This window comes from Melanotaenia boesemani, chromosome 13, assembly GCF_017639745.1.
Source record: "Melanotaenia boesemani isolate fMelBoe1 chromosome 13, fMelBoe1.pri, whole genome shotgun sequence".
In the NCBI taxonomy this organism is placed as follows: domain Eukaryota; kingdom Metazoa; phylum Chordata; class Actinopteri; order Atheriniformes; family Melanotaeniidae; genus Melanotaenia; species Melanotaenia boesemani.
This window is the reverse complement of record NC_055694.1, coordinates 8,439,143-8,455,412: the sequence shown is the minus strand read 5'-3', so window position 1 is coordinate 8,455,412 and position 16,270 is coordinate 8,439,143. Positions and strand designations below refer to the sequence as shown.

General features: G+C 37.6%; 1 protein-coding gene across 5 annotated transcripts in view; it reads right to left on the bottom strand.

The window, feature by feature from the left end:
* Window positions 1-8,593: 8,593 nt before the first annotated feature.
* LOC121650984 (chemokine-like protein TAFA-1) overlaps window positions 8,594-16,270 on the bottom strand; it is a 29,182-nt gene continuing 21,505 nt past the window's right edge. For 3 of the 5 annotated variants that reach the window (XM_042002813.1, XM_042002812.1, XM_042002814.1), the window contains exons 3-6: window positions 13,003-13,143; window positions 11,593-11,717; window positions 9,547-9,621; window positions 8,594-9,404 (exon numbers count right to left, since the gene is read on the bottom strand). In XM_042002813.1, coding sequence (XP_041858747.1) covers window positions 9,589-9,621; window positions 11,593-11,717; window positions 13,003-13,143 — 299 coding nt within the window. In that variant the 3' untranslated portion in view covers window positions 8,594-9,404; window positions 9,547-9,588. The remainder of the gene's footprint in view (window positions 9,405-9,546; window positions 9,622-11,592; window positions 11,718-13,002; window positions 13,144-16,270) is intronic. The other 2 variants (XR_006012373.1, XM_042002816.1) reach the window with 2 other exon arrangements.

Genomic DNA, 16,270 nt, shown 5'->3' with positions numbered 1-16,270 from the left:
ATTTAACTTGGGAGCTGCATGAGCTTTTTCTAAAAGTCCAACAATTGTCTTCTCCTCTCATGTTCTTGTTCATTGGAGTATTCCCCATCTTGCAGTTTTGAACTCATATTATGCAGAAGTGCAAAGCTCATTGAAGTTAAACGTCCCATGACTCCCCAACTGTTCTTAAAGCTTAACTAGACCCCGACAAGAAGGCTTTGGAAAGCTCAGGAACACATGGAGCCTCAACGTTAGTGAGGCTGCAAAGAAGAGAGAGCAGCTGGGATTTCTTTAATTTAATCAGAAGAAGTTGATGTAAGACTTCCATCTCACCATTTTTAAATATTCTAAAAGGTTTACTTTTTTGAGACAACCTCCTTAATTTTTTACTCACAGATTGAGCATTGACTGTTATTGTGGTCATATTTTGTGCAATAACACTTGTTTTTATAAGATTTGACAAGAATTAGCTTTGCAGAATGAAAGAAATAAGAAGGATCATTTACACCCCACTGAAGCTGGTATCAGTGCTGACATCACACGTCCACAAATCTCTGCTTCTATTCCTAAAATACCAGTAAAATCCACTTTTTCTGATTCATTTTCAAAGGAGCTGGTGTGACATTCATTAGGTGACTTTCTGATGATCTGCGATCCGTACACACAAATATGGGGGTCTTACAAAAGTTTAAGAAACTTCTGCAGTGCTGTTAATTACCTTCTATCTGGAAAATAACCTTAAAGTCATACCTTGCCTTCTGACAAATTAAGCAGAAACCCCCTCAGTATCTGTCAGAACACATGACTTTAAAAAACACATCCCCAAAATCAAGATGACAGCAGCCAAAATAAGGTAATTAATATGTTGTAGAGTTTTAAAATCTTAGATGGAAATGTTGCTTACAAGAAAAAAATACCTCATGGCTGAGGCGAAACTACTGGAAATTATAGATGATAATGGATTATGGAGGATTAAATATCCACAAAATGAGATATAAGTAGTTATAGAACAAATCTGTACATTTGATTCTCAAAATCCAAACCAGACCTATAAATAATTCCCGAAGCTTACTCGACAGCTTCTGGTTGATATGTGGGAGGGCACATTCTCTCTCAGTGGATATCTATTTGGTACAGTGGTTCATGTTCACTAAAAGAAAACAAACTGTCCTGGGGCACATGAAAAACATAATGGAAACACTGTTCTGTTCCCCCTTTAACAACTTTCCCTTCATCTGGAACTGACACGGCAAAAGATGTAAACGCAATCCTTCTATATATATTTTGTGCATTGTGTATGTGAACTGAATTAACCCTGCTTCACTGCAAACCTCCATGCAGAGCAGGGTACTCCCAGGAATGGTGAATGTAGTTGCTGAATTAGTGTTTGCTTTGTCATCATGAATACATATTGTCTGGAATAAAGAGGAGTTTTGTGTAATTAAAACAGAGATGAACAATCTCACTTTAATGGACAAACATTGATTGGACTTCTGAGTGTGATGTATTTGCAAATATTCATGCCTGCTAGCTATAAGCTGCAGTGATTGCACAGATGTTGCTATGATCTGAGAATCAGACCAGTATATTTATTGATATTTTTTGTTTATGGTTTTCCAAGATACTGCAAAAAAAATAAAAAAAATAAAAACAGTCTATGTTTGTTACTGATTTCTTCATATTTAGATTCATACTTTGGGTTTGAGTTTTTAAATTTTTTAAGAATATTATGGCTCAGTTTTGTTTCATAAAAATGAAATGACAACAGATCAAATTAATGCAAATGTCTGGCTGTTTTGCAGTCTGTTAAACAAATGTCAGGCCCTCTCCAGGCAGCTAAAAATGGACGATTTAAACTTTTTGAATAATTTATTCTAATAGAAATTAAGTTAAAAATGCTGAAGCTGTCTGACATTTTGGCAAATCAACTCGGGCAGCTTTTACCAGTCCCGCACACACTGATGAGTTATTTCCTCTACCCAGATGCAGCGTTGAGCTTGTTGGACTATTTCTCTGAATTATTTCCAAGTTCTTGGGTAGTTTTTGTGCACACTGTCACTGAAGATTTGACTGTGTTCAGCAGTTTTGAGAGCACACCACATGGCTGTGTAACTGCTTCATATGGTTTTCTTTAAAGGCTGACTGTTGGGCAAGTGAGTCACATTGGAACGTTCTGTGTTGCTCTTTGCCTCTGAACATGTTGTAGGATGTATTAGTTTCATACTGACATTTAAAATGACATTCTTGTTGCACAGAATTTACTCTCCAAGATCTGTAAATTCATTGGTTTAAGTTTGATCTGTAATTCATGGTTAAAGGATTACTTTTAGTTAGTTTTGTGGTGTGTCTTAATAGTGACTGCTATTTTTCTTCCAATGTTGTTGTTTTTTCCTCCTTAGGTAAGGTGGCTGCTTTTGAGACTCCTAATGGCTTCTGACTAATCAGCCGTATACAGTATAGCTATCAATAAGAGCATTGATCCTGCAGTGCCACACAAAATACTGCTCAATGTGGGACACATGTTAGCAACGTCATAGAGGGAATTATATGATTTGCTGTTGATGATTTCATGTCCAGCAATAAATGTATTTGAAAGCTAATTGAAAGCTACAGAAGGGCATCGCCTGCAGTCTTTAAGCCACATTTTAAAAAATCATGATTAAAACTCTAAAATCTGACTAAACTAAGCTAAGCTACCTTTAGCTTTACACAAAATCTATCTGCATATCTTTTTTGTTACATAGCCTATGCCAAAAAACAAATATGTCTACTTCCCTGAGCTTGACCAGGGTGTGTTTATTATGTTCATAAATGCATTGCATTGAAATGCATTGAAGTGGTGTGTTTATAGCTTGGCAACAACGGAGCAGATGAAGCTTCATATGTTTGCAGGTGAAGTCTGAGTTTGAAACTTGCTGTCAAAGTTCAATATCTGGCCTGCATAGATGCTCCTGCTCACCAATATGTCAAAGATTACACCACCTGTTGTTAACAAGCACAGCAATCCTCTTCCTTTCCTTATACCTCACTGTCTGCAGTTTCTTTCTGTTTGTTTCTTCCGAGAGCTGTATAGAGACATGTTGAAGTCTAAATTATTGCAGCCATGTCACATAACATATTGTGTCACAGTGAAACACATATTAGTACTTTATTGATGTTACTGCTGTGTCTTTTATCAGGGCTCCATGCTGGTTCACTTTACCTGTGATTTCACATTTCCCATGTCCATGGAGGGACGAAATGGTCAACATTTCCTCCTCCTGTCTCTCTGTTTTGATCCCGCCCTACAAGATGACTCCTCTTACCTAGTCTAGATTTAGGATTTTATTCTGGGCATTACTTGGACTCTTAAAAACTCATACAGCTGCACTCATGTAAATAACTCTTCTACTTTATTTTTCAGTTCATAGATTTCGGATAAATCAAATATAAGCCTGCATTTTCAAAAAGAAAACAGTAATCCTTCTTTTCCTTCAGTGTAATTATTGGTAATTGCGATTTGCTGTCAGTCCCTATTAAATCATGTGCAAGCATGAGCGGCGGGGACAGAAAATAACCTACAGCTAGAAATGGCAGGGAGGGATTGGACATGAGTCGGTTGCTGCTCATTTCACGTCCTTCGCCTCAATTGATGACTCTCACATCTTGTCATTGTTTAACATGACACACAGAAACAAATAAAAATCTTAAGGCAGTTACATGTGGAGGCATGGCAATATAAATTTTCAAGACTCGGATATATGAAACAAAATTACAATAAATTTAAAGAACATACAGGTCTTGTACTCACCCAGGAGGCAATTCCATGTCCTGGTCAGTCTGTTGAGCCTGTCCACAAACCATCTTTTAACAAACCTTTCTCAGCATACCTGTAGTCATTGTTTATTATATGGTCTGTTGTTCACAATAACCTGACAAAAGGCATGGGGAGCTCATCTTTAATTCAAGACAGGCTTTCTCACACAGAGATAAATCCTCTTCCTATAAGGAAAAGGAAAAAAAAAAGCCTCCAAGTATTCATCTCTCTATTCAGCAATTATTTAGCCTACCTGTATCCTCTGCAATTTTATAGAAGGATTCAATTTTATGTTTCCGTAGGCATTTAGCTGGTGCTTTCACCCAGAGTGACACTGAGTGCTTGAGCTAATTTCTCTTCCGCAACGGCAGTTTTCCAGCCCACAACACATGGCGGACACACACTTGTCACGTTCATCTCCATTCAATCAAATCAGGTTCACAGCAGGCTGCAACTTATTCAAATTACCACACCTGGAAACTAAATATTTTGCTGTATTTTGTCTTCATAATGCTGTGTGATTCCATTAAGAAACCATTTTTAGCCCTCTGATTTAATTTACTCGCTCTAATTTGCTAGCTCAAATGTTTGTAAAAACACCTCTGCAAAAACATGAAATGTCAACTGAGTACTGCTGCCCTGGTCTGACATAACATGTTATAAGTCAGTTCAACAGACACTGTGCTGGTGTCATTGTAAATCTGTCCATGTTTGCTTTGTGTGATCAAGTTGTTATTCCTTTGTGAGGACCTAACAGCATGAAAGGCTGGGTATTCTCTGCATGAATCATTTAGATGAAAGCCTGAGGAGGAGGGGGAAAGGAGCATGAGGCACCTGATGTCAACTTTAATTAGAATCCAGTTTGGTCCGTGTTACCTTGACTTTGAAATCCAAGAGTCCTGCAGGGGAAGTGGAGACAGTTCTCGGTTACAGGATGTGATTAGACTATGTAATCTTGGTCACTGCTCGATGCCATAGAAAGCAACCCATGAGAAGGAGTTGACAGCTATTGCTTTTGTTTGATACAATTAATCTCCTTTTTTTTATACACAGTATGCATTGGATTTAAAGTGTTTCTAAAGTGCATTCATCACTGCTTAGGCAATATTTAGTGTGCAGGGATTTTGTCTTGATAGGTGCTATTTTCCACTTAGCACCTTATCGTCTTTTGTTGCTGCAATTTTGCACCTTGGTATTCATGAAAACAGAGAAGTGACTTCCAAGTCCAGAGAATGGAGCATGACTAGAATGGCAGGGTGTGTTGAATGAAATGTGTCTTCCAAACAAACCCATGGGAGCCTCAAATCCCTGGACGTCGCTGGTGCGTCATACAAAGAAGTCAGGGCACATCACCATCACTTGTGTTTTATTTCTCACTGCTCTGTAGCATGACGTGAGACATCAGAGCCTACAGCCGCAGACCACAGAGCCACTCTGAAGACTGACAGAAAAGGGATGCTTCTTGCTGCCATCTTGCACACATTATGTCCATTTAGCAACCCCATGTTGGACAGGAGACATTATTTCAGATCCTTGTTAAAACTGTAGTAGCCTGGAGGAAATAAAGCAAGGACTAAAATGCTTGCTCATTAATTCATAGAGAACTGTATAGCAGCCACAGCTGCCTCTGTCTAATGTTATAATTTCAGCACAGCTGATGATGGACAGTGTGCTGTAATTTTTGCTGCATGATTTCAGTGCAGATGGAGCCAACAGACAACATGTCATGTACAAGGGCAGAAAAACTGCAGGGAAATGAATATTGAAAACTTGCCATTCTGATGTGTGTTGATTGCTGATACACCCACACCTGGATTTACTGTGAAATCTCCTCCATATTTAAGTACTTGTCTGTCTCCTCTCATTAAAAGTTCTAAGTGTATCATATCCACTCCATGTTTAGTAAAGAATTAACACAATTGGGTAGCATTCATTCTGGTTTATAAGAATCCCCATCCAAACAATTCATCCATGAGTCTTTGTGTTCAAGTGCATTGTTGGGTTTGTCGGGTTTTTTCTGAATCTTTCTGTGCAGCTGAACTTTATTCTGTGTTTGTGGTGTTGATCTGGTTACACGCTGTGTAACATTCCCTGAACACACTTTGAGGGGAGAGTCAAATTGTCATTTTCTACCTGTTGTACAGCAGCAACTTGTATGTTTAAGGATATTATAACCCTGAAAATGTACGTTATGTGCCTTGGGCAAAGCAAACATATAAATCCAATATTTCTGCAGACAGGATGGGTCACCACTGTGGTCTGAGCAAATGAAATAAAAACACAATCCTTTTTTGTTTTTAGATCCCTGAGCAAAGTTTTTATCTTTCTAGACAAAAGAGATCTGTGGGATCACAAATATACCTTTCAAGTTACAACCTGCTGCGGATAATGTTTGGCAAAACCCCTGAAGTGTCAGGGTTACGAAGGGAAAGCATTTTGAGTAACTCAAGGGGGCTGCTTTTGTTCAACACTAGAAAATCTTTTTTTCTTCTTCTTCTCTTTTTTCTTAGGTGAAATTACATATTTACTACTCACTATTTATACAATGTGGAAAACATGCAATATTATTAAGTTTATTTGCACTCCCTATGAAAGAAAACTCCTTTTAGATAATCCGTGAGAGAGACTCACGACGTTTTGACCCAAAAATTGTTGAAGCTGGCAGATTGAGGTTCAAGTTGGGTGAGACAAAATTATTTATAGGTTTAAAAGCAGATAAAAATGGAATATTATATGTCAAGCTATTCTGTATTTGCCTTTAAAAAACTGTAGCTCTGGTGCATCTGAATGAACAGACAATGTGTGCTTTTAAGAAAACAGACTATATGTTAGCAGTAGAAACTACAATAACAAGGGTGAAGCCCAGAGAACACATTCCTTTTTTTTTCCAGAGATGGATGACAGTGTGCACGGTACCAGCAGCCAGAAGTTCCTCTGGGATTAACTCCCGAGAGGCTGCGGCTGTGAAAACAGTAGCCAGTGTCCCACTGCATGCTGCACTTACAGAAGCTAGTCCTGGTATTTTACTCTGTGTGTATACAGAGTGCAAGAGTGATACCAATTAATGAATGGGTGCAGGGCTAAAAGATGCAAATGCAACAGGGTTAATGAGATGTTTGCAACAAAATCTTAAGGAACAGTGTGGCATTTGGAGAAAAATGCTTAATTACTGTTTTGCCAAAGTTAGATGAGAACTTATGATAACGTTCAGGTCTGACTGCCAGTTACGAAGCAAGAGCAAGGAACTGGTTAAAATAAATAAATAAATTAAAAAAATGTATATATATATATATATATACTGACTACCTTGATGTAAATGTAAGTCGCTTTGGATAAAAGCGTCTGCTAAATGACTGTAGAACAGAATAGAATAGAATAGAATAGAATAGAATAGAATAATTATTGGTAGTAAGGGGAAGCTAGTTTGCTAGTTGTGCCCAAATTTAGAGAAATGTCCTACAACACAGCAATTAATATCTTGTGAACTGATCAGATCACGGTAACAGAAAAACTCAAGAATGTCCCTTAGAGGAAGTTCTTCTCAAGTTTATTTGCTATTAGCTGCCATAATTCAGTGAAATCGCTCATCTGCATTTCTTTCAGTTTTATTTAAAGCATCACCCTCGCTTCTCTATTTATATATTCTAAGAGAGCAGATCTGCCATGAGGCTGCAGAGGTATAGCAGGCAGTCCACTAATTGAAATTAACTGGGTATGCCATTCTGATGTCTGCTGTCAAAGTGTTCCTGGAAAAGATACTGAACCCTACAAATGCACCTTATATCTTCATATGTGTGCTCATGTGTGTAAGAGAGATCTCTGCACAATCCATAGAATGAAAAAACTCTTCATGAATTTGGTGGTAAATGTGACTTTGACACCAAACTGCTTTTACTGATCAATAAGACCTAAAAAGCTCTGTACAGGTGCAGGCTATTTATTATAAAGCACATGACATTTAGGATATTTAACACTTTTAACTAACACAAAAACCTGCAAGTAATTTAAACTCTTTGAGACCAGGCTGGGTTTTAAATTGTTAAATCTTTCAGCAAAACAGTAAGTGAAAACGAGTCAAAGAAAAAGCATGTTTCTAATGTCAAAGTAAGAAATGTTGAGGCTATTGTGACGGCCTCACCACCAATTGTTTCAGATTGCGTTGCAGGTGCCGATTTTGGAGTTTAGTGGTACGAGCCACACCTGGGCCCGGTGTGCTCTGGCTCCTATTTAAAAGCCTCACCAGCCTGGACTCGGTGTGTCTCCCAGGCTTGGGCTCTGTGCAGGCGGCATGTTTTGTTCAATTCTTTTTGTTTTGATTTGGTTTTCTCTTTAATAAATCATTTTTTGTAAATACCGCTTTGTGCCTGCACCCCCTTTTTGTTGCAGCCTTTGAACCGCGCTATAACACAATGAGGTGTATTGAAATACAGAATAGTAACATTTAACTCTCAGCTGGTTTGCAGGTTGAGCTGCTATAACAAATTAGTTAGCTCAACTCTGAGCTGAAGTAAAATAAGCAGTACATGTTTGCAGTGTACATTTGAATGCTCACACAACCCTTACTGAATTCGTTTTATGCTCATAAAAAAGGGTTAGGGTCATGAAAAAATGAATAACTATCAGGCACATTTTGGAACTGGAAAGAACTTGCTTTTGCTATCCTCTCTGGCTTCACTCAAGGATATTTTATTTCATCACTGGGAAAGTAATCATAATCATATCCTCATGACATGCATGGTTCACTGAATCTAAAACATCTGTAGTACGTCTGTATGTTTAAACTTTACAAAGTAACAAAGATGGACTCACAAAAAAATATCAGGACAATGACTTTAATGGAATTCAGCACATATTAATAATGGCGTCTTATTTACAGTGTCATCATCTGAATGATTTAACACAAATAAGGCATTTCAAGTATCGAAAATAACCTGCTGATTGCACATTTCCGGTGATTTAAACAGTTCCAGGGTAGTTGTAATGCTATAAAACTATATTGGTAAAGTCATTTAAGAGGTGATCAAAGGCGTACAAGTACCATACTAACAAGTGATGTCCAGACACTGAATCTGTATGTAAGACATCTCCTTCATCTGTTGCATCAACCTCATCGACCTTTGGCTGTGTTGGGTTTTGTGTGTAAGAGGAGGGGAGATTTACAACCACCACGAATAAAGTCCATGTACACTGAAAAGGACAAACAATTTATATACATTTCTTTTCCTCCAACAATATCAAAAGGAGAAAAGAAAATCCTGAGGGCAGTCACCTTCTGCTCTTACTTATTCCATGTTCTTCAATAAATTTCTCTCCTGTTTGGTGCTTTGCAGTAAACATCAGTCTCACTGGTGTCTAAAGAGGGCTGTCAGTTACTGTCCAAGTATTAATCCAGATGCACAGACCGTCATGCTTCATCTCAAAGTTTGGAAAAAAATGATGAAAATAGATTCATTACAAGGTTATGATGAAGTCCCTCCCAGGCTGCTTGGAGCATCTCTGTTTTCAGGCCCCTTGAGCAAGAAGTGCTGAATGTATTCTACATTTTTTTACACTTTGATTTGGTAAGTGTTCATTTTTTTTAGCAACCATAAGTTCATTGTCTCTTGTGATAATTGGTCCTATGACAGTTCTGAAAGAAAAAGAAAATGTGTAAATATCACAAAAAAATGAGTACAGGTTGGCGGGTTTGCCCTTTATAGAGATGATAATTAAGACAATCGAGAAAAATAAAGGACTTTATTGGTGTTTCAGCACATATGACAAAGACTGACCTGTGAAAGGGGGGGTTTCCCTGGCATCTGCTCCAGAAAATGTTAATATGTTGATGTTGTGTATGGCTGAGTGTTCTGACAAGAGAAAAAAGGAAGAAATAGAAGGTTAGACTGCATTGTTCACAAGTCAATTTCCTGGGAAATTCAATCCCATTAACAGTGCGGCTTTTGTTGATGCCGCAGTCAGCGTCACATTGCTGCATTTTTGTTTCCCACAGCTATGCGCTGCATGTGCAATTATTAGGCAAGTGAGTGTTCTTGCCTCATCATTATTTCTCTGAATAATTTTCAGCTCTAAACCATATTATTAACTTGAATACTTATTGGATTATTTTTTAGGTTATATATATTCATGTAATTAGGAAGAGGGGGTTGCCTAAAGTGATAAACACCTTACATTAAGGTGTGCATAATTATTGGGAAGCTTTATTACCTTTGGTAAAATGGACCAACAAAGATTTAACGGACACTGAATAGTCAAGACTTAGAAACTGTCTAAAACATCCAGTTATAATGCAGCGTTAGTGTCGACTCAACTGGGGTGTGGGTTGGGACAAAACTACCCCTGAATACAATTTGCAAGATTTAAAGATTGGGACAAGAATGACCTTAAACATGTTTTAATGGACAGATTAAATGAGTGTGACTCTTGATGCATCATTTACACAGGACAGCAAAACAACTTTTAATGAAACCTCCACAGAGTGGAGGAGGGGCACCAGGATGGACTAGTAGCGAGGAGCTTAGTCGATCTTTTTGGGATTGATTGAAGTCCAGATCGCAGATGAAGGTCTTTATCAACACAATCTCACACTAGAACGTGTAATAGCTAAGTTGGCTATAGTGCAAAAGCACTTTCACAAGGAAGTGTAATTACTGAATATTATGCTGCCTCAATTTTTTCTTTCTAAATTGAGACAAACTCAGGTTTTCTATGACAAGAAAATATCACAAATGTGTTTACATTTTAACAAAAATATGGTTCACAACATACATATATATATATAAAGTAACAGGCAATGAAAAAATGTTTCTCTCTCAAAATGTTTGAAGCTTTACTGTAATACCAGCACGACTGAAACATGTGGCAAATATAGCACTCGACATTTTCTGCTGAGACTGGGCTATCTTCATAGAGGATATTGTGCATCATGTTCATCAAAGTATACCTTTGAATACATACAGTAAATGCCTCAAATTGCCTGAAAAAAAAAACAAAAAAAAAACAACTAAAGGCACTTCCTTGTCTTAAATACTTCTAAGAAGTGGTCGACCATTTTCTCAAGATATTTTATAGTGATGAAAGACAAAACCTTTCTTTGAATGAGAGGGATGCTGTGGCTGTTTCTGCCATCATCTGTGGGTTTTGGTTTGGGTTTTTGTTGGAGTTACTGTTGCTGTTCTGGTTTCCTATTTTTTTTTCGTGGTTAATCCTGTCCGTAGAACATTTTGTTTTACTTCCTGTTCTCTACACACCTGGTTTTATTTGCTTATTTGCTTTATCTGCTCCTTATTTAGTCTGTTTTCCTTCATGCATATTTACCCCCTAGTTTCTTTCGTTTCTTGCCAGATCCTTGTAGCAAATCTGTGTCTCTGTTTTAGTTTTCCCAGCCCTGTTATCTTCAGTTATTATCATTAAACCTTCATTCCAGCATCGGTCTGTCTCCTGCCTCTTCACTCTGCATTGGGGCCCTCATCAGCCACGCACCTGACAGTTTCAGTAGAAATTGACTAAGAACAGATCAATAGCGTGACAGACTATGAACAAGAGCTTACTGCTGAATTACTTATCAGTTATTCCTTCTCCAAATACTGATAAACAACCCAGTTTATATTAAAGATGTGACTTTGTGCAAAATTCTTTATTTTGTACATGCACCTTGAGAAAAACTGAGCTTACTTTCCTTAAGTCAAACATTAAAGTTTGATAATATTTTGGACTAAGAGTGTGCAGTATGCTCAACAATAGAATAAACCCTGAGTACAATTTGCCTAATCATTGTGCTTGCAGTGTAATTCATGCAGTCAAGAGAGAGGTTATCTTACTCTTGTGGTTTTGATCTTGTTTCCAGCGTAGCACATCCAGCCTGAGTTGTCAGGGAGTGTCTTGCATTCCTCCCCCTCCAGGCAAGGCTCCATCTCACACCACCATTTTCCAATTACTATAGATGCTACAGGCAACAAAGACAAGAGAAACGGCATTGCAGGTGTGTTTAACCTTAAACTTGAGTAAATCAAGATAGCACAGGTTTGCATTTTGGACATGTAGATAGTTATAGGGTCTCTGTAGAGACTCCATGTCAATTCATAATTTAAATTTTGTTTTGATTAGGTATTTTTCTCCTGTTGTCTAAATAATTATGTTCTGTAACTCAACAACAATGTAGGATCCAGTTCTTTTGTATGAGACTATTTGCATTTCTACTCTGGACCAAGCTTTACAAATGAAGCTGAATTACTTAAGTATATAACATTTCTAAATACCCTGAATTTATTAAACATAATTTTAGATCTAAACAGAAACATGTGAAAGTAGCTGATAAGTAATGCTTAGGTATTTATTAGGGGTTTCTCAATCATATAAACTGACCATTACCCAGAAAAATGATCAAATCAATAGCAATTCAAAATATATGTACTAAAAAGCAGCGTTTTTTTTGTTCATATGCACATAAAGAAGAATGTAGAGGGTGAAACTGTGGCTTCTCATTGAGTGAGAAAATTGGTAGGTGTGACTGAGGCTTGACTTTAATGCACACCACACTTCTGCCGTCAAGAGGGAAAATTGTCTTAAATACAGGGTAAGTAGACAGTAAATGGTTTGTAATGTGTGACAGAGGAAAAGAAACTATCAGAGCTGACATCCAGAGACCTGAAATTCCACCAGTCCGCTCCAAGATTGCAGTAATATTTGCAAAAGGATTTAAGATAAAAGCTGCAGGTGAGAAGTTTCCTAGAGCCAATATGTGTTTTAGATGTGTCACACCCAAGCACCAAATCCATCTCTTACAAAGGACTGAGGCTGTGTTGCAGATATTTGTCAAAATGTGTGCAACCATCATGAAATCTCTTCCAGGAAGTAAACATCTATTTTTCTCTCCATGTCTTTGCATTATGCTATAATTTTATTCCTTTATTCTTCCCTAAGGTGTGCCACTTTCAGGTAGTTGTTTTTGTGTTGTTTCAGAGCAAAGCTCACCCCTGCAGATACCGTCTGCTGTCTGACAGTAACAAGATGTGGATGTGACGTTATCTCAGTTAATGTTATCTTATTTGGGACAAGACATAGGCACAGTCTGACTCTAACTTTTCAAGAGATGTGACGACATCGCTGTATTTTTAGAAAACTTAGAAAAAAAAAGCTTTGTGGAATTATAAGACAAAAAGAGGGATTCATTCTTTTCGATGATATGAGCAATGAGTTTACTGTTTATTTTGCATTGCTTTAATACTCACCATCAACACATGAAGGCCTGTTTCTGGTGGTTCCAGCCACCTTCCCTGGCAGACAAGAACACTTCACCGTCTGTGAGCGCTCCTCAATTCGATTCTTATTACAGCATCTGTGAGCAGCAATGACTTCACATGTGCCTCCCTCTGATAAGGAGAAAAAATAAACAGACTACATTAGGCTGCTTCTTTCCAAACACAAGACTGTTACTTAAACTGTTATTACATTTTTATGTTGCTGTTTTCAACTGATTTTTGTTGTACTATGCAGGGAAATATTACACTTTTCCACATTTAAACTAGTGATTATCCAATTAGTTTAACATTTAATTTTCTCTGGGGCCGGTGAACTTTTCATCACTCTTTTTTCTCATTATAACCTGGAAGGTTGCAGTGTTTCTAACCTATTTGAATTGTAACCCCTTATTAAAATCTTCTGTCTGCTCATGGCCACTTGGCATGTTTCAGATGTATTCTGCTGAAGAGACAATTTTTCCTGTCAGATTTTAACTTGTGACCTGCAGCAGTGCCACAAGCTGTTGGGGCCAATGGAAATTCTACGAGCTTCATATAACTATAAATAGCTGCTTTTCCTGTGGTGGCTCAGTGTTAACAGTATAATGATGAGTTATATAATGAAAATACCAGTCAGTGAGAACATTAACTGCACAATGAGCGTTTTAACTTAAACACCTTAGCCATTTTGATACACAACATCTTAGCATCATCTATCATATGATTAAACTATGATGCATGTTTGTTTCATGCAGCAAAATCACAGTGGAACGTCATTCAAGTTTGCAGTAAACCTGAATAATTATTCCTGTGCTTTCCAGTTTTTGAACCAAATTCCCTGCAGCATGATGAGTGAAAAAAGATGATGAATAGATGTGCTAGAGTGCACAGACAAAAGATGTCTATTTGCAGGGAGAAAGGCCTGCTTCAGGGTCATCATGAATATGAGCACTGGATCAACCATGTAATTATCACCAAACTACTGGTTGTGTCGTTAAGGATCAGAGGATTAGACCAAACAGACGTGACCCTCCTCAATCACCGGTCTCTCCCACCCACTGCTCTCAGACTCTCCACATATGAGAGTTTTGCAGCAAAGGACCATCTGACAATTACAGCCGTCAGCGTGACATAAGATCAAGGTGGTAGCAGAGAGCAGGAGCAGTGAGAGGGGAAAGTATCTGGTATACTGCCAGCAAAGTGATTTGAAGTAATGTTTGACAATGAGCGGAGGGTTTAAAAAATGTGTCATGGCTAGATTTGCATATCACTCTAAAACATTTGAATATTTTAGTTTGTGAGGTCCTCTTGATGTAGAGCTGTTTTCTCAAAAGCAAAAATGCATCACTGCCTAAAAACTTAAAAAAAAAAAAAAAAAAGAAAAACTGCTGTAAAGCAAACTGCAGTGAATCATTGCAGCAGTCCTGTTGATGAGCTGAAACAACTGGTTGATTACTCTGCATTTGGTTGAGAGTGCATGAGCAATGTTCTGGTACAATCTAAGCAAATATAACAGAGAGTCCTTTTTTCCTCCTGCACATTTATTTCTTTATAGAAACTAGGGAACACAATGGCAATGTGCCAGAGAAAATGACATTACTGAAATGAATGAACACACTTTACAATTTGCTAAACCAGACCTGGACAAACTAGTCCATGCTTTCACCTTTAGTCGGGTTGATTATTGCAACAGTGTTTTTACAGGTTCTACCAAAAAAATCAATTAGACACCTGCAACTTATTCAGAACTCAGCTGCTCTAGTCCTCACTAAGACCAAGAAAGTGGACCACATCAGTCCAGCTCTGAGGTCTTTACACTGGCTGCCTGTTCATCAGAGAATGGACATTAAAGTTCTGCTGCTGGTCTATAAAGCTCTGAATGGTTTAGGACCAAAATACATCAGTGACCTCTTGACCCAGTATGAACCTGCCAGAACCCTCAGGTCCTCTAGATCCAGTTGCTTATCAGTTTCCAGAGTCAGAACCAAACATGGAGAAGTTGCATTCAGCTTCTATGCTCCACATGTCTGGAACAAACTCACAGAAAGCCTAAGATCAGCTGAAGCATTCCGTTTATTTAAATCCAAGTTAAAGACCCACCTGTTCTCTGCTGCATTTCAATGTTTTTTTTATTTTAAAAAGTCCAAATCTGCATCGGTTTCTTTTAAGCTTGAATTTTTTAACTTGATTGTGTTTTAATACTGTTTTTATCCGATGTTCTTTCTTTTTCCCTTTTCTTTTGTTTTAATGTTAAATTATGCTTCTTGTATTCTGTGAAGCACTTTGAATCACCCTGTCGTTGAATTGTGCTGTACAAATAAACTTGCTTTTCCTTGCCTTGCTAATGCAGGATGAGACTTGGGAGTACAGAAGAGGTGAGTCTTACATTTGGAACAGGCCACTGAAGGAGCGATGTGGAGAGCACAGCGCAGGTGGAATGAATAAATGCTGCTTAAGTTGTAGACAATTTCAGTGCAACCTGATTTACCATAAATTAATGAATAAATAAATAGTCCACCACAAGCTGCCTAATTTCATCATACCTTTGGTGTTGTTTCACGCTACTGTCTTTTTTAGGACTTTAACTAGCCTTGTCACCATGGAAACCAAGTTGGTTGAGGCAGAAATAGATGAATTCTCAACACTGAATCGCTCACAGATGACAATTCTGTCACTTCGATTGTACTAGCATGCAAAGGTGTAAGTTTGATTTTGACATAGGAACATAAAAAGGGCCCACAGACACCCCTAGAATATGAATAATGTTGCACTTAGACAGATAGATCATCAACATCACAGAAATGTACTTTAATCCGTCAGTACAAAAAAATCTGCTACTTAAATTTAACTTGAAGGAAAATATGGCCATTAACAGAATTACAAACACAGTGATAAACCATTTAGTACATATAACCATTCTTATAGCTGTAAGGATTTTTAAAAAGAAAATCTTTGTGCTCTCTTTGACTCATTGCTACTGCAAAGAGCTCGTGATGTTTGTGGGAATGGTAATTTTTACATTAATATTATTCAATTTTAATTTAAAAACATGTTCAAATTATTATAGTGGATTTTTTTGGCACAGTTTCTATCAAACAAAATTGCTTTCTTTACTTGATACAATTTCATGTCAAGGTCAGGTAAACACTTCAGTATTGCATGTTATGATTTTGATAAAATTTTAGCCTAATTAATTGTTTGGGACAAACATAACTGAATACTAAACCTCACTTGTCTCTCTACCTCCCTCAGCATCTCC